This window comes from Bos mutus, chromosome 2 (assembly GCF_027580195.1).
Source record: "Bos mutus isolate GX-2022 chromosome 2, NWIPB_WYAK_1.1, whole genome shotgun sequence".
Taxonomy (NCBI): Eukaryota; Metazoa; Chordata; class Mammalia; order Artiodactyla; family Bovidae; genus Bos; species Bos mutus.
This window is the reverse complement of record NC_091618.1, coordinates 31,730,229-31,754,174: the sequence shown is the minus strand read 5'-3', so window position 1 is coordinate 31,754,174 and position 23,946 is coordinate 31,730,229. Positions and strand designations below refer to the sequence as shown.

At 39.4% G+C, this 23,946-nt stretch overlaps 1 protein-coding gene across 2 annotated transcripts in view; it reads left to right on the top strand.

Annotated features, from left to right (window-relative positions):
* The window catches only part of XRCC5 (X-ray repair cross complementing 5), an 86,681-nt gene that overhangs the window by 6,864 nt on the left and 55,871 nt on the right, over positions 1-23,946 (top strand). For both annotated transcript variants that reach the window (XM_005896176.3, XM_070386961.1), the window contains exons 3-12: positions 426-609; positions 1,557-1,605; positions 2,131-2,253; positions 5,086-5,277; positions 8,358-8,472; positions 9,667-9,805; positions 12,912-13,024; positions 17,014-17,076; positions 22,233-22,370; positions 23,456-23,546. In XM_005896176.3, coding sequence (XP_005896238.2) covers positions 426-609; positions 1,557-1,605; positions 2,131-2,253; positions 5,086-5,277; positions 8,358-8,472; positions 9,667-9,805; positions 12,912-13,024; positions 17,014-17,076; positions 22,233-22,370; positions 23,456-23,546 — 1,207 coding nt within the window. The remainder of the gene's footprint in view (positions 1-425; positions 610-1,556; positions 1,606-2,130; positions 2,254-5,085; positions 5,278-8,357; positions 8,473-9,666; positions 9,806-12,911; positions 13,025-17,013; positions 17,077-22,232; positions 22,371-23,455; positions 23,547-23,946) is intronic.

Sequence of the window (23,946 nt, the reverse complement as noted above, 5' to 3'; positions counted from 1 at the left end):
ATAGAATATGAACCAGTAATTTTCTTTTAATCTCTGGAAATTTTCAACCAGGGATAGTCATTCCAGAAAGACAGACTAAAATCTTTTCAAATCATCTGTAATTAGTTTTCACTGAGAATGAGAGTCTGATTTGGGTGGAAGCACATCAAAGAAACTCATCAAAAGCAGTTAGTGCCCACCCATTCCTCCACCACAAAGTGTGTTGAAAGGACAGGACCTTTAGTCAATGAAGAAGTCCACTTAGAACCTAGGAACTGTCACTGCCCATCAATCCCAGGGGCCAGTTAGCCCAGTATCCTGTTGTTGCCAATGGCCCCAGGGGCCTCCCCAGGGGAAATATGCTTGTCTTGCTCCCAGAAGGTTAATTATCTAATGGCCTCCAGGTGATATTGTATGATTTGCAGCCCTCTCACGTACTTCTCTAGGTGTTTGCTGAAAACAAAGATGAAGTTGCGTTGGTCCTTTTTGGTACCGATGGCACCGAGAATGCCCTCGCTGCTGGGGATCAGTATCAGAACATCACAGTGCACAGACATCTGATGCGCCCGGATTTTGACCTGCTGGAGGACATTGAAAGCAAAATCCAGCCAGGTTCTCAGCAAGCTGACCGTATCCTTTTTTCAGCCAGAGACGACTCTGAAGAAATTTCCTTTAACCTAGGGAATTGTCATCTAGTTCAGTGAGGTTCTTTAAGAGTCCTTGCTCTGAGTATATGGACATTTTTGGCGCTGAGGACATCATGGATGTGAAGCACATTAGGACTTAGCGTGAAATAGTTACACATTAACTGGTTGGGTGGGTGGACTCCAAGCCCATTAATTGGTTGGGTGAGTGGACTTTTAATTACACATTAAAAGGTTGGGTTGGGTGCCTGGACTCCAAGCCCTCCAGTCTGCCCTCGTGACATTGAGAGGATGGGAAGTATCAGAAGTGTGTGTGTTGACTGTGTGCAGAAGGCATGGTGGTGGCAGTAGTTAGATATGTTTGGACGTAATGCTGTACAAAGAGTACAGCCTTAGCGTTCTCCTAGCCTTCCTGCATAGAGGATATTTGTATGCCAAAAATCAGACTGATGCCCCAACTGTGAGACTTAACAATTTCTTCCACAGGTGTCCTGTTCCTCTTATTTTTTTAAACAGTGACGCCATCTCTGGTCACTGGGAGGTGCTGCTGTGCTGGGAGTGACTTACAGATGCTACATTATGGCTCACTTCATGTGTAAGAATGGGCTGTAATCACAGAAGATAAGTTCTCGATACAGTAAAATGGCATCATAATTTTTCATTAAATGAGTGGAATATGTGAGATTACCTTTCGGCTTACTTCATTTTTCCTGGTTGTATGTTTTAGGAAGTCTACTTTGATTTTTAATATATATACGGATATATGTTACTGAAATAAACTTGGAAGAAGGGCACTTGGGCAAGTACTTTTAAATCATCACACAGTCAGCCCAGTGTCCACAGGTTCCAGCACTGGGTCTCACTGGGGAAAAGTTGCATTTTGGGGGGATAAAGGGACTGTTTGACGTTATCTTTTGCCCTTAACTAGCGGAGTCCTGGATGCCCTCATCGTCTGCATGGATTTGATTCAAGAAGAAACTTTGTAAGTATCTCAGCTGAAGAGAGTTGGAAATGAACCTCTCAGTGTGGAATCAGACTGTTTGGAAAATGAACGCTTGCACGGTTGTAGTTGTGGTGCCCTGCAAACCCAGGGGTTGAACCCAGGTCTCCCGCAATGCAGGTGGATTCTTTACTGTCTGAGCCACCAGGGAGGCCGGGAGAGTTCCTTGTTTATATTCTACCTTCTGAAGGCTGGAAGGGGATCCTTTTTATCATAGTGACCACACCTTTAACTGAGGTGGTTAAAGTTCGGAAATCAGAGACTTAATATTTCCATAATGCTCAAAAATTTTGCCTAAGATGTTTAAAGTGTGAGTCACAACTTTGTTGATTATGTGTTTAGTAAGAACTTAGCATCAACAGCATGTGGACTTCTAGAGTGTAATCACATTGTTAACTGGAGCTAATTGGTTCCTTACCCTTTTTATGCTCAGTGACCAAGTACATTTGAATTTGTAGGAAATGATTCAGAAGAATGATTTGTTAATGTGCTAACTCTGTCTTCTAGAGGAAAGAAGTTTGAGAAGAGGCATATTGAAGTGTTCACTGACCTCAGCAGCCCATTCAGCAGAGATCAGCTGGATATTATAATTCATAACCTGAAGAAATCTGGCATCTCCCTGCAGTTCTTGTAAGACCATACAAATAATAATTGTGGACAGCTCTTGTGCTCTCATGATGCGGTGATAGGACCCCTTCATAGAGCGCTTGGTTTGCAGGAGTCCTCTCTGCTCTTGAGTCAGAATCTGCCACATTAATAACTTCAGCCAGCACTCATTGACTCTCTGTGTTCCGGTAACTCTTCTGAGTTTTGATGATAATGGGATGAAAGTCACAGTGAAACATGGGAATTTAGCTCTGTAGCAGACTCAAAGAACTGAGGAATTAGCTTGGAGAATCTCAGGGACGGGGAAGCCTGGTGGGCTGCCGTCTATGGGGTCGCACAGAGTCGGACACGACTGAATCAACTTAGCAGCAGCAGCATTAAGATCATTCAGTTCATCCCCTGTCTACATAGAAGACTTTACTCAACAGTTACCAGATTGGTAGTGTCTTCTCTTAAATGTCCTAGAGAACTGTGTCTTAAAGACAGTAGATGTTTTTAGGATAGAGAAGAATGTCAACTTGGGAACCATTTTAAACACATATGCTTATTTTTAACTCATTTTCAGATCTAAAGGATACATACACATTTGTAAAATGTAATTTGCTGTGTGTTTTTACAGATGAGGTAACAAACTTAGGGGGAAAATATATTTCATAGTTTTCTAGGGAGAGAGTCCCTCCTTTCTCAATAACTTGAATTTCCCCTCCAGGTACTTTATTTTATATCCCTTACAGAAAGTTCTTTTCACTACATTAATCCTTCCTGCTCCATCTAAAACCTGTTTTTCCTTGTCCTATTTTTTGGTAAAACCAGAGTGATACTATAGAATGTTGAATTATTAGTCTTCTGAGGACACTCATTTTTCAGACTGAAATCTCTACCAGGAAGCCTCCAGCTCCGAGTGGTAAGCCCACGGCTTCTTTAAAATGTCTGCCATGGGGAATTAAGAACCTCTCTTGCATGTATGTACTTCTTAAGACTGCTGAGGGGCATCTCCTTTCTGTAGAACTGTAGAAAAATAGTTCAGAATAAGCCATCAAGCTGATACTTGTTAAGATGGTACTTCAGAGAAATTAAGTGCTTTTTAAGTGATTCTTCTTACTGAGTCGAGGTTTTCTCGGCACTTCAAAAGCCCAGCGTGGTTTCTGTTCCCTGCTCATAATCTCAGATGTCTTTATATCCTTCACACGTCCTGTACTTCTGTCAGTTTCACTGGAAAGGGCTACTTTTCCTTTTGTGTGAGCAATACTGTAAAGCAAGCTGAGACAGAACAGAGCCTTTTCTTTCACTGGCTTGGTATTTGACTGGTTGTTTATAAAATGCTGATTGGATTGTTTAACTCTCTCTTCCTTTGCTGCAGACCTGTAGCATCCAAAGTAGAGTTTTGGGTTTTCTTGTTTGGTGTCTCCCATGTATGATTGATTCTTCTAGTTGGACCAGACCTTCCTGATCCTTTATTTTCATCATCCCTTCTTCCTGGTTGATGCTCTGGAAGCAGCAATAGTCTCATGAAACATGATGTGCCATATCCTGCTCCCTGGAAGCTCTTTTTTCATGTAATACAGGACATATACATCTGTCATGCAAACAATATGTAGAAAAAAATGTAAACGGGAAGCTCTGTTTTAATAATGGCAAATAAAATGATAAAGGAATCACCTTAAAATCCACATGGGGTCACTAACAGATAATGTTGAGTAAACTGAAGAAGCCATTTGGGTTTCCAGGGACACAGTGGGGTGACGTGCTACAGTGGAAAGAACCTTGCTCTTTCAGTCAGATGACCAGGTCTTTGCTCATCTTTAGCTATGCGGCTTTGGCTAAATTATTTTGTCTCTGTATATTCCATTTCTTTTCAAAAGATGAAGATAGAAATCTCTACCTATAATATAAAGATGAAATGAGATTGTTTATATGAAAGCATTTATAAAGTGTCATATAGATTATTATCATAAAATGTGTTTCGTTGGTTTGCTTTTCAATTTGTATATTGATTATTGACTATTCCCATGACTGTTGATCCCAATCTAGTTTTAGTCTCATTTCAGTCAAACAACTGGAGTGAAGCAAGAACAAAACTGGTTTTACTTATTTCTAGCAATTAACTGATTTCTGTATAAGAATTTTATATCTAAAATAATGATGATAATGTTTGTGGTGTAAGTATTTTAACACTGTATCTTACTGATCTTTATAATAACCTTGAGAAATCATTAATGGGCATTTGTTTGTTATTTTTGTCTGCCTAGAATGTCACCCAGCTTTTTTCTAGGAAGCATTTCTTCCTACTCTTTAACCTTATGGCTTGAATGAAAGCTGACCTTCCAGATCTGGCCCCCAGGTTACCATTGATTCCTGCTTTTGATGTTGTGCTTTTTGAATTGGAGAGTAGAGGGTTAAACCCTCAGTCCCTCTTTGGTAGTAGAATTGGGCTTTATGCACTTGAGGGTGTTCAGAAGCAATGTGGAGGAGAGAGCAGGCCAGCATAAAGGCAAATGAAGATGAAATACGGAGATAGAGTGAAAGGCTCACAGAATCCCTGTGGTGTTTGAGACTTTGGATCTAGTCATCCTAAGGCCATGTGCAGCCTCGCTCTTTGAATTATTTTGTTATGTAAGCCAATAAATTTCCCCCATAAAATCCAAACCAAAGAGGTTTCAGTTACTTGAAACTGGTAAGAGTACTGGCTAAGGTAGCTGAGTGCTATTTGACAGCTGAGAAACGTAAAGCTCAGAGAAGTTGACTGACATGCCCATTTTCTCACAGCTAGTGAGTGACAGTTACAGAATTGGAACCCAGTTTATCATTTGGCTTCAGAACTTGTGTTCTTAACTACTGCTGATCTTTTCTTGGTAGTTTGCCTTTCCCGATTGGCAAGCAAGGTGGAACTGGGGACAGAGGAGATGGCAGCTTGCTCTCAGACCACCACGGGCCTTCCTTTCCTCCAAAAGGAATCACCGAGCAGCAAAAAGAAGGTATTCAGATGGTGAAAAAGGTGATGATGTCTTTAGAAGGTGAAGATGGGCTGGAGGAAATTTATTCCTTTAGGTAAGAAGTGAAAACATTGTCTACAAATTTCAGTTGTAAGCATATTCATTTCTCTTTTGATCAGAGAGCTCTCTAATGCTTTTCCTTTTCTGAGCCATTCTTGAATTAACAGTTATACTAACACTTTAATAAATACTCTGGTTTTTATTAAAAAAATGGTATACCAGCCTCTAATCCTTTTCTTTGAAGTTTGCATGGTTGGCACAAGGTTGCTCCTTTATTTCCAGGACTGTCAGGAGAGGTTGGAAATATATAGATATAATGAAAGATTTAACAAGTCAAATGATAAAAGATGAGGTGGTAGATTTCTTCTTTATGCCAAGCTTGGGATACATTTCTCAGGCCCTTCCTTGTCATACACCTAAAAAATATTCTTAATTATAAAAGTGGTATCAGATCTGAGATAATACTCAGTATCCTCTTGTCCTCTGATTTAGGTTTTGGAGGCAGTATACTATAATATAGTAATTTTTTGCCATTTATTTATTTATTTTTAGCTTTTTGACTGTGCTGTGCAGTGTGCATCCAGACCAGGGTTCAAACCCATGCCCGCTGCCGTGGAAGTGCAGTGTCTTAACCACTAGACTGCCAGAGAAGTCCCTATATATAATAGAGTAATTTCTTTTTTTTTTTTTAAAGCTTTTGTCACAAAATAGTTTGGTCAGGCAAACACAAAACAAAACCCCCAAATTTATAACCTACTTATTCCATATGGGCTTTGTAAAGGCAAGAAATGTGAAATCCCGGAAGTACCATGTAACAATAAAGCAAGCTGCTTTTTTCAGCCATCCAGAGATAGTGGAAGAGACTGTTATTCTCTGTTGGAATTGGATATGCACTTAGTTTGAGCAAAGAACGTGACAAGGGCCCCTGGCATCTAGAATGGTGTATATTTGAGGGGCTTGATTTGGTAAAAGTGGTGGCGGCATACTCTACTGCACAGTATTCCTTTTTTAGAGTTTCAGATTTTCAGGAATACTACCTAATGTTAAAGAATTCATTTCAGTTTATCAATAAATACACAAAGCACGAGCCTTTTAAATAAAATTCTTAATTGTTGAAGTAGATCAACAATTAAGATTTTTTTGAGTAGTGATAGTGTATATCTGCTCTAATTTTTCTTCTCAATCACAATTTTTACATAATTCTAATGAGCTATAGTTGATAAGTGATAAACCTGCTTTTCTAAGTATAGATACTCTTGGAAAATTGCAGGTAAATGGGGATTTTGGAAATTAAACTGTAATTTCCCAAGGGATTGGTGAAAGAATCAAAGAGGAATCCTATAAAGTGATGTTTCTTTGTCTTAGTATATGTTCTAATTGTAATACATTCGAATGTGTTTTTCTAAATTATTCTCTCAAATTTGAACATGGCTTGCTTTAATGTGGGAATACATGTCTGAAGTGAACACGTTCACCATGATATTGAAAGAATTATCGGCCAATAAAATTATTGTTAAGAGTTTCTTACAGCAAGGAGGGAAATGACTATGTGTTGTCCTCACCTTTTTTTTAAATGTTTATTTATTTGGCTGCACTGGATCTTAATTGCTGCATGCAGGGTCTTTAGTTGTGACACATGGGATCTAGTTTCCAGGGTTAGAACCCAGGGCCTCTGCATTGGGCGTGCAGTCTTAACCACTGGACTACCAGGCAAGTCTCTCTTCCCATTTTTGAAGCTATGTTGATTTCAGGTCTCCCATGAAGGTATGGATCAGAACTTGGCCATCTGATATAGTAGCCATTATCCGCAGGTGGCTACTTAAATTTAAATTCAGTAAAATTACATAAAATTAAAACTCTAGCCCCTCAGTCATACTCTCCACAGTTCAAGTGCTCAGTAGCCTATTGTACAGGCACAGTTGGAAATACAACACTTCCCTCATTGCACAGAGTGCTACAGGACAGCCCAGTGCTAGGCTTGTTCTTATCTAGAAGACGTTAGTGGGAGATAACGTGACTTCTAATTTGGGGAGGTTCATATCTACTGCAGAATTTATCCAGTTGTTCTTAGATGTTACCTATAAAATGCTGATCTTCAGAACTTCCCCTGGAACAGAATCCAAACCTCTTGATTATTTTAGACATGACTCATAGTACAACTAGCAATGTTCTGTGAGGCAGGTGAAACCTGATTTCAGACCCACTCCTTCTTCAACGAATACAAAGCCAAGGTGTACCATAAGCTTTGGGGCAGAGTATCAGGTAGAATATCTACTATTCATTGTAAATTGTTCCTGAAAATTGGAGTCTCTTGAGGCCTGTTTGTCCGTAACTCTGGATAATGCCAGATAATCCTTAGTGAATTCCATAAGTTCCACCTCTTGCCTGTATTTTTCTTTGCTATATTTGATCAGGAACCAGATGAAAGTAGAGTTGATCTTCACTAATGTTCAAAGGAACTAGCTCTGTACATTGTGTTTGCTACTTCCCAGTTCCCCTTCCCTGCCGACTGAGAAACGTAGGATTATTATATCTGCTTTATTTTAAGACAGTATGGACTGCTCAGTTCCTTTATCTCCTGAAAGATCATTTTCTAACTCTCTCCACAATGTGCATATACTCATCATGTCTTTTATTTAAGAGAATGGAAACGAACTAAAGAATTGCGGAGTTAAATGACATTGAACAGTGACATTATAGGATGGAGCCCACCCTTTGATATCCTAGAGTAGGGCTTTTTATCCTGAGGTCTGTGATTTTAAGGGAGTTGTGCAAATGCATTTATGAATGTGCTTGTATCATATCCTCACAGTGTCCTTAATCCTGAAAAAAAAAAAAAATGTTACAAACAACTGGCTGAGTTGAAAGAAAAGATTGAATGAGGGAAGATAGAGATGTTCCTTTTCACCTGTTAGTGAAATTCAGCTGGGATTCAGCTCCTTCCTCAGCCAACTCATTTGTACTCTGGCTCTCTCCCAACTGAGAGTTGCCACAAGTTTTGCTTGTCATCACCTGCTGTTCCTCTCTTTATGATCAACAGCATCTCACTTCTCAGTCTAGAAAACTAAATGCAACATCCAGCAAAGGTTAACATTTTAAAATTGCTGCTTTCATAATACATTTTTCTTTGTTAAGTGAGGCTCTGAGACAGCTGTGTGTCTTTAAGAAAACTGAGAGGCGTTCCATGCCCTGGTCCTGTCAACTGACCATTGGCTCCAATTTGTCTATAAAGATTGTGGCTTATAAATCGGTAAGTGGTAGGTACACATTTTTTAAAGAAATGTTACCAGGCAGACAAATGTGCTTATATAAGAAACTGGCAATTCATGTGTGGGTTATTCAAAACCATAATTACTGCTTCTCTAACTGCTCTCCCTGTTTATTTCATCTCTATTTAGCTTTTATGTAAAAAGCATGCTAGGAGAGGAACTTTTAAGAATTGTCTGTAATAGTAGTTGGTTCCCTCCTCTTTCTCTTTCTCTCCATTGACAATTGATTGTTAATCACAAGTTTCAAGTCTTTCCCTCTCCTTTTCTTTTTTAAAAGAAAGAAAATGCATTAAAAAAAAGAAAAGTTGCATTATTGTAGTATTGTAGCAGAAATACAGATACAAACCAGAGTTAAGCTCAGAGTTTTTAAAGCTCAGTCCCATCTAATTCAATTATAAATGATCTGGTAGTAATAGCATCTAAAAAATATGAGTACATTTTGACCTATTAGTGTGAAATGGCCTCTTTGTAGCATATGTGCATAATAGCACACTTTCAAAAATGAGTTGTTTTTGGTAATGACTTGATGACATACCAGTTTGAATGTCAGCCTCTGATCCATGCCTCCACATGACCCTCCTTGCCTTTTTTCTTTAAATGTACAAAATAAATATATAAACACACTTAAATATATAAAATGTAAAAAGCATGTTTTTTTATAAACTGTTTTTTTTTCTTTTAATATTCAAGGACTTAATTCCAAAGCATACTACATGCATGAGCACCATGGAGGTACTTCAAGGCCTAGAATAGTGTCCCTGAGAATGAGAATAAGTCTCTTGCCTTTTTTTCCCCTTTTGGTAGCTTCTTTTTCGTATTTTCTTATTGATTTCTGACTACTGATAGACTGCTTTCCCCTTTCTTCTCTATTGAAAAAGTATGGTAACAAAATGTAGGGTCTTCTTTTATTAAACAGTCTGTGGGTTTTGCATAGAAAGTGTTTGAGTATCTATGAATATTAATATTTATCTATGGATTACCCTTGGGGAAAATAAAATGTAGAAAGGATTATAAAATAAAATTTCCACAGTAAGCCAGAGACGACAAACCAGTGTAGCTGGAGTGATTGTTTTGGATTTTTTTCTGTAAAGCAGAGAATGTATTAGTTTTTCCTCTTTCTTCAGTCTGAATCCTGACTTTCCTTGTTTTCCCTTTATTTTTCTTTCGGAAATCAGATTACACAGGAGAAGGTTAAAAAGTGTTGGACAGTTGTGGATGCAAGAACTCTGAAAAAAGAAGCTATACAAAAAGAAACAGTTTATTGCTTGAATGATGATGATGAAACTGAAGTTTCAAAAGAGGATACTATTCAAGGTATTATGCCAGTGAGAGTTTCACTGTTTCCTGGAAGATTTTCTTCAAGATGATATGAGGCAGGCTAGGTTTTGTATTGTTATTTGTCTAGAGACACATCTGTGTGAGGGAATCATGGGATGCTGGGTTCTGTAACTCATCTACTGGGGTTTGGGCAGGGCTGTTCTGAAACAGGAGTATGCTCATGCATTCGGTCTCTCTGGGTTTTATTTATTTTTAATTGTTGATGATTGCTTTACAATACTGGTTTGATTTCTATCATACATCAACATGAATTAACCATAGGTGTACATATGTCCCCTCCCTCTTGAATCTCTCTCCCACTTCCCGCCCATTCCCACCCCTCTAGATTATTACAGAGCCCCAGTTTGAGTTCCCTGAGTTGTACAGCAAATTCCCATTGGCTGTCTGTTTACATGTGTTAGTGTATATGCTTCCGTGCTACTCTCTCCATTCATCTCACTCTCTCCCTCTTCTCAAGTGACAGGACTTAATACTTGGCTTTGTTTTGAAGTCTGAAGCTTACTAGCTAGGCAAATGCTTATATTAACATGGGTGAAGCAACTTTTTTTGCGAATCTTTGACTTCCATGGTGATCATTTTTCTAAATGCCAATTTCAGGTCTCATAATGTGCCAGATTAGCTCCCTTAAGGTAATTTAGGGGTTAAAAAAATTATTTATATTTGTCATGTTGCTTTATATTCATTGGGATCTTTAGAGTTGTACTTCGTATATTTATATGCATTAGCTCTGTAGAGTGTATTTAGATCATGTCTCTATCCAGAGAGCTTAGAAGCCAGCTGAATGTTCAAGAGCTAAAGTGATAAGATACCAAATGATGGTTAAGATAGAAGCCAGAGTCTTTATATAATAAATTTATCACCAGACTACTATGTGCTAAATAGTCTCAGTATAATTTTAATTTGCAAGCCTTGAAAAAATTCCTTTTATCTGTGTGGCATTGTATCACAGTGTTTGTGTATATTTATATGTTTTGCAGGGTTTCAGGGGGTAGGAGAGTGATTAAAAGTGGTAATGGTTATGCCTCCTTTCTTTGTTCTCATGAGTTATATTTAGAATGTAATTACCATCCCATCATCTCTACTAATTCTTTAATTCAGCTCATCGGTAGAGTGTGGTTAAGAACAGAAATTTTGGAGTCAGACTGGTTAGAATCTTGGCTCCACTACTTGCTAGTCATTTAATCCTAGTATAATGACTGTCTCATAGTAGGAGGATTAACATGATTAAGGGCATAAGACCAGAAAAGTAGAGGGCCTTCTCAGTGATACTGAGTAGTTGGGTAAGATGTACTGGGCATATACAGATTCGTGGTCAGAGCAGTATATAAAAGACAACCTGCATTTTCTCTTTTAATCTTCACAGCAAGCAGTGAAGTAGGCACTCTTGTCCCCATTTTACAGATAAGAGAACTGAGGCTGAAAGACATTCATTAACATGTGCAGTATCACATAGTTAACAGCTAGTAGATTTGAACCCAGGGCTGCAAGAGTCTGTGTTTCTCCATACTATTCTGAGTTAGGAAGGGTTCTGAATGATACACTGAAGAGTTGATGCTTAATTTTGAGAGCAGCATGAAGCTGTTTATAATTTTGAGGAGCAGAATCTCAGAGTTGTGTTTTAAGACGATTAATAGGACATATGGATATAGGATGAATTGGAAGGAGAAGGGACTAGACATGAGGGTGCCAATTCTTTTGGTTGCAAGCAAAGAAAGCAACTCTGGTTTATCTTAGGCAAAAAGCAAATTCATTGGTAGAGCAATGGAGAGGAAAGAGTTAAATATGGTTTAAGTTTAAAGAGTATAGGTGAGTAGCTTTTCTCTCTTAGCTTTTTGCAGTTACCCACATGCTTCCTTTGCCTGTCCCCTACTCTCTACCCCCTAATAGGTAGAGTTCTCTCTTCTAGATAGAGGGATTAGTTAATACGAGCAAAGACTTGTCGTATTTGTAGTCTGTTCTCTACTTTTGGCCATATACAAAAGTTGCAGTACTTGATTTGCCCTTTAAAAGATGAACCAGAAAACATGACACTTTTAACGAGAAGTTTCAAATTACTCTTAAACAATTCAAGTAAGATGTCTGAAAAAACATGTACTACTCTTATGTGCCATGTATTTCCCTCTTAATTTTTTGTTGACATTTTTTTATCATTAGCTTTTATTAAGACATATAGAAACATGTTTCTTTTTAATCAAATACTTTGCATGAACAGAGTGAGAGGGGCTAATAAATAAACATTGGATCACAGAATCTGCCCCCAGACACACACGTTTCTTTGTTTCTTCGAGTGAAGATGCACGCATGTGCTTTTCCTTTTTATCCGCCCAAGGTCAGACTCCTTGGATTTTGATGATCTTTCTCCCTATTAAACATACAATACTATATAGTGAAAGGGCTCGACCGTACATAGAACAAAGACCCTGAAACAGGGTTGGAGTTTTTTTAAGGAGCCAAGAGCCTATATGTGTATGAATACCTTAAGTAATTAAAAAAATATATATATAGACAATCCTACCCCAGAAATAAAATAAATTTAAATGCAGAAAAATATCCAGCATATCAATTGAATGTTTCTGAATAGAAAAATTTTGGCATCTTCCGTTAGGCATTTATAAATCTCCAGCATCCATTTTTGGGAACATTTTGTTCTGAAATTTTCCAATAGGAGTTTTTCTCTGTAGATTTCCAGGTTTCTGAATAAATGTGTTCTTGTTATTATTTGTATAAATCATGATTATACTTTATAGTCATTCATGGTTTATATTTGGTTGGTAACTAGTACATTGCATTTGCTGCTGTTCTTTCTTCTAGGCTGGATAATCATCAAGGTAACTAGATGGCAGAATATGCTACTTAAAAAAATATAATTAGATTTTAATTATCTCTATATTGTATATGTTTGTGGATCTGCTGCTTCCTTTCCCTCACTGATCACAAGGGACAGAAATTTGATTCCAGGGAACAGTATATAGAGGCTTGATCCGGAGTGTGCATATATTGTTAATGTATATGTGGGGCCAATTTCAGCTTGTAGAAAATGAGGCCCCATATGCTTAACAGATGCTCTTCTCTTGTTCTCCAGGGTTCCGCTATGGGAGTGATATCATTCCTTTCTCTAAAGTGGATGAGGAACAAATGAAGTATAAATCGGAGGGAAAGTGCTTCTCTGTCTTGGGATTTTGTAGATCTTCTCAGGTAAAGCATATATTCTACTAATTGTAAACAAAACAGACAAGCTTTTTTCTCATTATTTGAAATGGTGTGGTTTTGATTGGACCTTTTATGTATACTTATTTCACTTTTAATTTTTCTAAATGCAGTTTGCGGTGCTATCTTTGATTTTTGAAGATTGAAAATCAAGAGGTGGAGAAGTCAGCATAAATCAGAAGAACAAACTCAATGAAAAGTCACTTCTTAGCTTTGGTGTCAGTGGTAGCTCATGGTAGCCTTAAAGAAACAGCAACCAGTTCTTTGCTGTTGTATTCCTTTCTCTAATTGTAAACTGGAATGTTTTATAGGAATGAAAGTCTAGTTGGATTTTGAATGACCATAGATCTCTTAGAATATCATTGATTTATGCCAGTCACCCTTCTCAGTGCCCAACAGAGATCTAAGATGTGAAGCTTGTTCATAAGTCATCTGTTTTTAGACTGCAATACAGAGATGCAAAATAGACACATGGGGAGATGAAGTAACTCAGTGAAGGCTGTGAGATACAATACACGGTCCTAGAAAGAGTCATTAAAGATTCATAGAGGTCTTAAGTGAAATGTTCTTGAAATGTACTTGAATAAGTAGAAAGTGCATCTTTTCAGGCTTTTTAGAGATGAAGAGATTCTTGTTGGCTCCAGAAGAACTCAAGTGAGAATTAAAATAAATATATTCCAGTATACCAGATTTGAACTTCTTCATGTTGCTCTAGCATGTGGTCCTTGTGTAAGTCAGTGTTAGAATAATTCAGTGAAGTTGGGGAGAATGTGTTTCATGATATGCTCAAACTGTTAGGTGCATTTTTAAGATTCATAAGCCAAAAATTGAGAATATTTACTTAAAGTCAATACAGTTTAAATGGTGAGATTAAATACTTTTTGGAAGTTGAGAGTCTCTAACAAATTACAATCAACATACTTTTCTTTAAAATTATTTACTTTGGGAGGAGTGATTAAACTTAAAATTTATGTTTATTAAAGTCAGTGCTTATGAGGCAAGTGAAACAGAGCCTCCATTCAGACCTGCTTGTAGAAACTGGCCTCTTGGGAACTAATTCCAGATAGGCAGAAAAGAATTGCCTATCTAAAACCGCTACAACTGTAATTCAGCACTCAAAAAACTTAAATCATCTGTGCCACAGTGGGTGTGGGGGCCCATTTAGTTAAATGATGAAGCAAGAAAGAGTGAGCTGAAAAAATACATATTCCATTTAAAGAGATTTTTATTCACTTAAACTGAAGTTTTAAGTCATGAAGTATTTTCTAAATCAACTTTTTTTGATGTTAAGCTCTAAGTTATTTTTATCTTAAGTACATTATCAGACAGATACAATAGAAATAGTCATGCTACTGCTACTGCTAAGTCACCTCAGTCGTGTCCGACTCTGTGCAACCCCATAGACGGCAGCCCACCAGGCTCTGCCATCCCTGGGATTCTCCAGGCAAGAACACTGGAGTGGGTTGCCATTTCCTTCTGCAATGCATGAAAGTGAAAAGTGAAAGGGAAGTTGCTCAGTCGTGTCTGACTCTTCTCGACCCCATGGACTGAAGCCTACCAGGCTCCTCAGTCCATGGGATTTTCCGGGCAAGAGTACTGGAGTGGGTTGCCATTGCCTTCTCCAAGAAATAGTCATAATAGCTACCATTTACTGATTACAATATTACAGTCAGTATACTAAGCATTTTATGTAAATTCCCATTTAATTCTTGTTATAACCCTCTTCAGTTCGGTTTAGTCGCTCAGTCGTATCCAACTCTTTGTAACCCCATGGACTGCAGCACACCAGGCCTCCCTGTCCATCACCAACTCCCAGCGTTTACTCAAACTCATGTCCATTGAGTTGATGATGCCATCCAACCATCTCATCCTCTGTCGTCCCCTTCTCCTCCCACCTTCAATCTTTCCCAGCATCAGGGTCTTTTCAAATGAGTCAGTTCTTCGCATCAGGTGACAAAAGTATTGGAGTTTCAGCTTCAACAACAGTCCTTCCAATAAATATTCAGGGCTGATTTCCTTTAGGATGGACTGGTTGGACAACCCTCTTAGGTAGGTGCATGATACATACTTTATATATTAGGAAATTGAGGTTCAGAGCTGTTAGATAATAGGCCCAAGGTGACCCAGTTCGAAGGTGGTAGAGATGGGTTTTGAACAAGGTCTCTCTGACTCTAAAGCTATGCCATTAATCAACTGTGATCTGTGCACCAGTAGACAGGCTCATTTTTGAATAGTCTAGCTTTTATATCCAGAGAAGGCGATGGCACCCCCCTCCAGTACTCTTGCCCGGAAAATCCCATGGGCAGAGGAGCCTGGTAGGCTGCAGTCCACGGGGTCACCAAGAGTCGGATACGACTGAGCGACTTCTCTTTCACTTTTCACTTTCATGCATCGGAGAAGGCAATGGCAACCCACTCCAGTGTTCTTGCCTAGAGAATCCCAGGGACGGGGGAGCCTGGTGGGCTGCCATCTATGGGGTCGCACAGAGTCGGACATGACTGAAGCGACTTAGCAGCAGCGGCAGCAGTTTTTATATCAGAGAAGGCAATGGCACCCCACTCCAGCACTCTTGCCTGGAAAATCCCATGGACTGAGGAGCCTGGTGGGCCGCAGTCCATGGGGTTGCTAAGAGTCGGACACGACTGAGCGACTTCCCTTTCACTTTTCACTTTCATGCATTGGAGAAGGAAATGGCAACCCACTCCAGTGTTCTTGCCTGGAGAATCCCAGGGACGGGGGAGCTTGGTGGGCTGCTGTCTATGGGGTCGCACAGAGTCGGACACGACTGAAGCAACTTAGCAGCAGCAGCAGCAGCAGCAGCTTTTATATACTTGCTTTCGTGTATTGTGTTAACAAATGCATACACAGCATCTTAAGAAGGTTTTTCCATAGCAACTAAGGTAAAGTGTACGTATGTACCTTCTAACAGACTAGTAATTAGCTTTAAATAAATAAGATCACATAGTTTTCCAGATTCCCTTAAACTGAGGGACACTAATATTTCTGGATTGAATTAGTGTGAAACTTTTCATTATATAAAATGGACTCTTTTTTTTTTGAATTGTGAATTACTCTTTTAAATTTTCAGGGGACTTTTCACTTTTTCTTCTTCCAAGTTGTCAGTATTCTTGGTATCTAATTATAGGATGGATAAGAATTTAGCCAGAAATTCCCCAAATGTCTGACTGTCCTTTGAGAAGTCATTTAGGTGCCTTAGGAAAAGGTATCATTAACTGTTCTTGAATCAGTCAACTATTACAGATTCTAATAAAAGGGCAAATAAATTTATACAAATGTAGCAGACTGAAAATATAAAATTATTCCCATATTTCTTCAAATAATGGTTTTCAGATGGGGAATGGATGTGAAGATGGAGGGTATTTAGATTACATGGGCCTCACCCCCACACCTTTGAGACTCAGTTTTCTTGAACTGCTGTTACTGTGAAAGTGCTCACAATTTCTCAGCATTAGAGGTGGGAGTGCAGAAAAAATATTTGAGAAGCATTACTTCTCTTATGGCACCTTCTTAGAAACTCTGGGCTCAAGATGACATAGATCAAAGAGATGTTGATCTTGGTTGATAGATGCAGGTGGTTATAATATCAGGAACTCTTAGTATTCATTTTCTAGTCTGTCTTTGACTCTGATGCTCTGCTAGTTAAGTAATTTAAAGGACAAATGGTACTCTAGTCTCTTGCAATTCATCAGTGCTTTGTCATTGCTCTTAGGATGAAGTCCAAACCACTTTGCTTATGAGACTTCATGATCTGACCTATGCTAAATCTTACTCATCTGACTTTACATTTATTGTGTTTAATTTATTTGAACCTCAAGTAGTAAGTTGTTTCTAGTGCCTGTGAATGTTTTTCAGCAAGAGCATTTTGAATAGAATTTCTTAATAACATGTGGCATTATGGTTTCATATGTTCCTTACTTTGGATCTAAACCAGTTCTTTTTCTCACTTCCTCGTGTAGGTCCACATGAAATATTTTATGGGAAATCAAGTTCTAAAGGTCTTTGCAGCAAAAGATGATGAGGTGAGTTGACAGTAGGTCTTTAAGGCAGGGCCACAGAATTGAATTGTCATTTTAAGTGAGTTGTTTGGGGCTTTTATAGTTTAAAATAACATTAATTCTTGCAACAGCAGTGGGAAAATTCACTGACCTTTAGCTTTGAAAATGGAGAAGTGATAAATGAGTTTGTCATAGCATGAGCACAAGGCCTGAGAACGTAGTCCTGCAATTGGAGATCAGGTGAATATTAAAAACAAAAACGTTTGAGCAAATATATTTAATTTGGGGATCTCATGGTCACAGGTTCAGGAAGTGTGGCATTACGTTAATATTTTCATTTTCATAAGCAGAACATTTAGTGCTGGCTTGAACTGAACAAAGCTAGTGGAGGTAATGAAATTCCAGCTGAGCTATTTCAAATCCTAAAAGATGATGCTGTGAAAGTGCTGCACTCAGTATGCCAGCAAATTTGGAAAACTCAGCAGTGGCCACGGGACTGGAAAAGGTCAGTTTTCATTCTAGTCCCAAAGAAGGGCAATGCCAAGAATGTTCAAACTGCCAAAGTACACTTATTTCATTTGCTAGCAAAGTAATGTTCAAAATTTTTCAAGCTAGGCTTCAACAGTTCATGAACCGAGAATTTCCAGATATTCAAGCTGGATTTAGAAAAGGCAGAGGAAGCAGAGATCAAATTGCCCACAGCTGGTGGATCATAGAAGCAGCAACAGAATTCCAGAAAAGCATCTATTTCTGGTTTACTGACGATGCTAAAGCCTCTGATTGTGTGGAAACAAACTGGAAAATTCTTAAAGACATGGGAAAACCACACCACCTTACCTGCCTCCTGAGAAACCTGTATGCAAATCAAGAAGCAACAGTTAGAACTGGACATGGAACAATGGACTGGTTCAAAATTGGGAAAGGAGTATGTCAAGGCTATATATTGTCACCCTGCTTATTTGACTTATATGCAGAGTACATCATGGAAATGCCAGGCTGGCTGAAGCACAAGCTGATATCAAGATTACAGGGAGAAATACCAATAATAACATCAGATACGCAGATGACACCACCCTTATGGCGAAAGCAAAAAAGGAACTGAAAGGCCTCTTGATGAAAGTGAAAGAGGAGAGTAAAAAAGCTAGCTTAAAACTCAATATTCAAAAAGCTAAATCATGACACCCAGTCCCATCACTTCATGGCAAATAGATGGGGAAACAATGGAAACAATGACAGACTTTATTTTTCTTGGGCTCCAAAATCACTGCAGGTGGTGACTGCAGTCATGAAATTAAAAGACACTTGCTCCTTAGAAGAAAAGCTATGACCAACCTAGACAACATATTAAAAAGCAGAGACTTTACTTTGCCAACAAAGGTCCGTCTAGTCAAGGCTATGGTTTTTCCAGTGGTCATGTATGGATGTGAGAGTTAGACTATAAAGAAAGCTGAGCGCCGAAGAATTGATGCTTTTGAACTGTGGTGTTGGAGAAGACTCTTGAGAGTCCCTTGGACTGCAAGGAGATCAAACCGATCAATCCTAAAGGAAATCAATCCTGAATATTCATTGGAAGGACTGATGCTGAAGCTGAAGCCCCAATACTTTGGCCACCTGATGTGAAGAATGGACTCATTGGGAAAAGACCCTGATGCTGGGAAAGATTGAAGGCAGGAGGAGAAGGGGATGACAGAGGATGATATGGTTGGATGGCATCACTGACTTAATGGACATGAGTTTGAGCAAGCTCCAGGAGTTGGCGAAGGACAGGAAAGCCTGGCATGCTGCAGTCCATGGGGTTGCAAAGAGTCGGACAGAACTGAGCGACTGAACAACAGCAACAAAGCATGCTGAAGATCCACTTACTCACTGGACAGCTTCCATCATTGAGAAGTTTGTCTTATTCTCTTTGCCCCTTTCTCTTCATTCTCTTTCTACATCCCAGGAGGTTGTGTTTTCAGGCTGGTTTCTGTCTGATTAACAACCCGTGACTGTTACATCCTATGTGCACACCTGCCCTCTCTACAGATACTTCCTGTGCAGTCTTCAAGTCAGAACTCCCTTGGAAATTTTGATGTTAACTGGAGGCTTACCATCCTGTGTCTGTTTCAGACTACTTAAACAGGTCTCCAAGTTCCAGAAGTTATTTATATTTGGAACTGGTAAACTGGATGCAGAAGGCTTGTTCGGGTGGTGTTGTTAGGGATCTAGTCCTCCTTTTCCCCTCACCTCTGAAAGGTAGCTGGCTGCTGATTTAGTGAATGGATATGCCAATATCCATTAGAGCAGTAAAATTAAGAGAAGAAAATGCTTGGCTTCCACTCAATGTTGGATTTGTTAATGCACAGTAGGTGTATGTGACTTCTCAAATTTGAAACTCCTACTTCATGGATTTCTCCTGAATCACATCCTTTTGGGAATCATGCAGTTCAATATATGTTGTCAACACAACTGCATTTTTAACTTCTGCCGAAGTTTTAACTCCAGCTTAATGTCCTTTTACCCAAAGAAAATTTTGATCACTTCGTGTGATTGCTGGGTATGAGTAAGAAAAGTCACGTCACAAAGCCATGTTAGCATGTGTCATTGTCTAGACTTGCTAGCTCAGGTCAGGGCAGCCTTGTGGCTTGTGTAGTTCACATCCAGCCTTATACGGAACCTATAGATCACAGGGTCACTTTGTGACACTCAAGAAAAAAAAATTCTTCTACTAACGGGTCAGGGCTATTCTGTGGTGTCAGTTCTTGATGTCTTACTCAAAGAATAATATTAACTAATTGGAGCTTAATGAGATAAGCTGAGGAAGAAAGAAATTGTCATGGAAATTTTCAGTAAAAGATAACATGGAGAATACTTGTGTAGGTAGCAGGAAAGTAGGAGGGATGAGGGATGTGATAGCCTTCTTCAGATACTTAGCGGGTTATCATATGAAGCAGGAGCTAGACTCTGCTTCCTGCCAGAGGATAAATTGGAACCAACAAGTGGTCGTTTTGTTCACAATGAAGAATTATTTTATCAACAAGGATTACTGTCTCCATATGGATTGGTTCCTTGTGAGATGGTCCAGTCCCCATTCCTGTAAGTTTCTAAGCAGAGTCTCCATCAGTCAGATGTGGAAGGCAAGTCCTTCATCATGTGGGTTGCCAAACTAGATGAATACTTTTGTTTTCAACTCAAATATTCTAGGAATCTATGAATATATTCCTTTTTAAGAATATTTTCTTCGGTTATTAGCATTTTTTTTTTACAGAGAATCTACACTTAGGTCCTGGTTTTCACTGTGTGGAAGAGAAATGGAGGAGAAAGGAGAGGAAATGGAGCCTTAGTTGAGAATCTACACTTAGGCCCTGGTTTTCACTGTGTGGAAGAGAAGTGGAGAGGAGGAAGGAGAGGAAATGGAGCCTTAGTTGAGTTTCCCACAAGTGTAGTGTTGTGTTAGAGCAGACACTGGGGACCCCGTCCTTCCTTCTTTAAATACCTCAGTTGGTTCTGTCAAAGACATCCACATAAAAACTTGCAGATACATTGGAAGTAATCTCTTCTTTAGTTTCCCACTGTGCTGATATGGTCTCTTGTATGGGACTTGTTAGAATACATACATTCTGTACTTGGTACACTTGGCTATGGACAGGGAGGCCTGGTATGCTGCAGTCCATGGGGTCGCAAAGAGTCGGACATGACTGAGTGACTGAACTGAAGACATTACTTAGCCAAGAGTAGGCACTAAGTTAATACTCCTTGAACTGAAAAGGTAATCACTCTATCATGACATCTGTAGAGGATTTTGATGGCAAGATATTGATATCATCGTTTTTTTTGTGGAGAAGGTGGGAATATGCATAGCTAACGTTGATGGAAGTTAGCTGTGGCCCCTGAGAAAAATACAAAGTGTTTGAGAGGTTAGTGAGAGGAGGGAGGGCTTAGTAAAGCAGATCTGAAATGGACTGCTTGTCAGTTTGCTGATTCTTGAGGATGGGTTCAAAGCTTGAGAGCCCAAGCTTGAGAAGCTTGAGAGAGAGTTTTGGAGAGAGCATTCCAGTGAGGAGAAATTGTACATGGAAAAAGCTACTGGGGCGGGAAAGCACAAGACTTGCCTGTGAATAACGATCTGCTCTACCAAGGCTGAGAAAGAGGTACCTGTGGAGGTTTTTATGGAAGAGAGTGACATAGTCAGCTCTCGGAACAGGGGACACCATGATGGAACAGGGCGGATAGAATGTGAAAAATGGCATAAAAGTCGAATTTGTAGAGCCTGATGAACACTTGAAGTTGAAGGACAGTAGGCAGGCCTTATCAACAACTTTCGGACTTCTCATTTGTAAGTGATGTTTGTAGAAGGAGGGAGTACAGGCGGAGAAGAGGGGAGTGATACTAAAGTTAGTTTTGGTCATGGACAGTTTGAAATACCTGAGGTATAACAGTACAAGTTATCTACCAACTAGTAGGCTGTGTAAGTCTAGATCTTAGGAGTTTTAAAGCTGAATATACAGATTTTTGATTCATCAACTCATGGGACTGGATGAAAGAAATTGTCACCAAAGTAGAGTTCTTTTAGAGTGAGAGGAGGAGAAAAAGGCCAAGAGCAGAATTTCAAGATTGGAAGACAAGAAGAGCTGGGGGAATAGTGGTCCACAAAGGTAGAATAACCAGAGGAGAGTGTTACTTCTGAAGCCAAAGAAGGAGAAAGTGTAGAGAAAGAGGGGTGGTCAGATGCTACTGAAAGGTCAAACAGATAGAATGGAGACTAAGAGTTTGGCAACTTGGAGATCACAGGGCACTTCAGAGTAGTTTCAGGAAGGAAATGGCTACGTAGCTGGTTTAGATTGAAGAATAATTGTGTTCTAAGTGGTGAAACAAGATTATTTCATGAAATTTAAGATGAAGGAAAAGAAGGTTACAGATAGTAATTTATGGAGAGAGGGCAAGGAAAAATTTTGTTTAGAGTTAGGTATAAATTCAGAGGAGAAGGAAAGTTGAAGGAAAAAGAGCATATAACAAAGTTCCCGAAGAGGTACAGTAAATGTGATCAAATGCAGTGTGTACAGTGTAGCCTTCAAGTGGATAGAGGGGTATTTAATATCCGAAACAGGGAGAATGTGGATAGCAATCTTACAAGTATTCAGTTGTGCTGTGAAAATCCTCACATGTTGGACACATACTAACACAAACATCTCTCTTACTAGGCAGCAGCAGTTGCCCTCTCCTCCCTGATTCATGCTTTGGATGAATTAGACATGGTGGCCGTGGTTCGATATGTTTACAACGAAAAAACTAATCCTCAAGTTGGCGTGGCTTTTCCTTTGATCAAGGACGCATATGAGGTAGAACCTGCAAGTCGTTTATTCATATTAATTTTTTCCCTTCAGTTGCTTTGTTCTAAACAGTGTTTTTCAACTGTTCATGTGCATGGGAGGTACTGAGGGGATCTGGTTAAAATGCACATTCTGATTCTGTAGCTCTGGGGACGGGGGTTGCCTGAAATTCTGCATTTCTCACCCACTCCCACCTAATGCTGAGACTGCTGGTCTGGGAATCACTTTCAGTTGCAGTGAAAGAACATAAATTACAAGAGTGTACAAGGAGCTTCCTAATAAAACAACTGGTAAAAGTTGACTATGACTTACTGTTTGCCCAGTCCAGTGACTTCCTCTCCATTCTCATCCTTCCTGACGTCTCAGAACCTCAAGGGAATACAGATTACTTCCCTTTTTACAATAGTCTTTACTATGGATAAAGGCTGAGGGTGTGATTTTCTTGTGATCCTGCTGAATTTACGTTTTTTAGGGCTGTCCTGTTGAAAATACAGATCTAGATTCCTTGCCATTTCTTGTGTCTCAGCGAACTCACTGTGGCAGAAATGGAAGAGAAGGCAGGTATCCTGACTTCCACGTCAGCCTGCCAATCACCTTGACTCTTCTCATCTGTTATGTTAGTCATGCGTTTTGTAGATATTTGATAGTCTTTCTTTGAGCATTTCTTTTATATTTACTATTTTTGTACTGTTTGCAGTTGTGTACAACTTATCACAGGGCTTCCCAGGTGACTCAGTGGTAAAGAATCCACCTGCCAAGCAGGAGCCATGAATTCAGTCCCTGGGTCAGGAAGGTCCCCTGGAGAAGGAAGTGGCTACCCACTCCAATATTCTTGCTGGGAAATCCCATGGACAGAGGAGCCTAGCGGGCTACAGTCCATGGGGTCGCAAGGAGTCAAACACGACTGAACTGAGCAACTGAACAACAGCAGTGGCTCATAGCAGAGATCAGAGCATGTCACTCTCCATGTCCTATACTTTTGCCTTCTAATTTTTTAAATCCTTCTGTTGAGCCATTTTCATAGCATTTGGGATCAGCTTTAAATTTTTCCATTAATTCAGTTGTCTGTTTTTATCTCCGCTGTCTCTCATTAGTGTTTAGTGTACATACAGCTGCCTTTCATGGAAGATTTGCGCCAGTACATGTTTCCATCCTTGAAAAATAATAGGAAATGCACTCCCACAGGTGAGTTTATTTCCATTTTGCTCACTGATTTGCTCTAAACACAGACTGGGGGAAACCACCTGTCTTTAGTCGTGTTTGAGGGCTAGGATTTCACAGGGTGGGATTATAGTTGACCCTTGCACACTGAAGAGGTTTGGGGCACTACTCCCCCAGTTGAATATCCATGTATAACTTTACAGGGCCCTCAGTATTCACAGATCTGTATCTGTGGATTCAGCCAATCTCAGATTGTATAGAAATGTACATATTTGTAATCCACATGTAAGTGGATCTGAGCAGTTCAAACTGATGTTGTTCAAGAGTCAACTGTAGTTGGATTCCAATCACAGTGATATACAGTAATGATGAAAGGTGATTTTTTCCCCAGTAGTAGGGATAGGTTTGCTCCAAACGTTCTCCA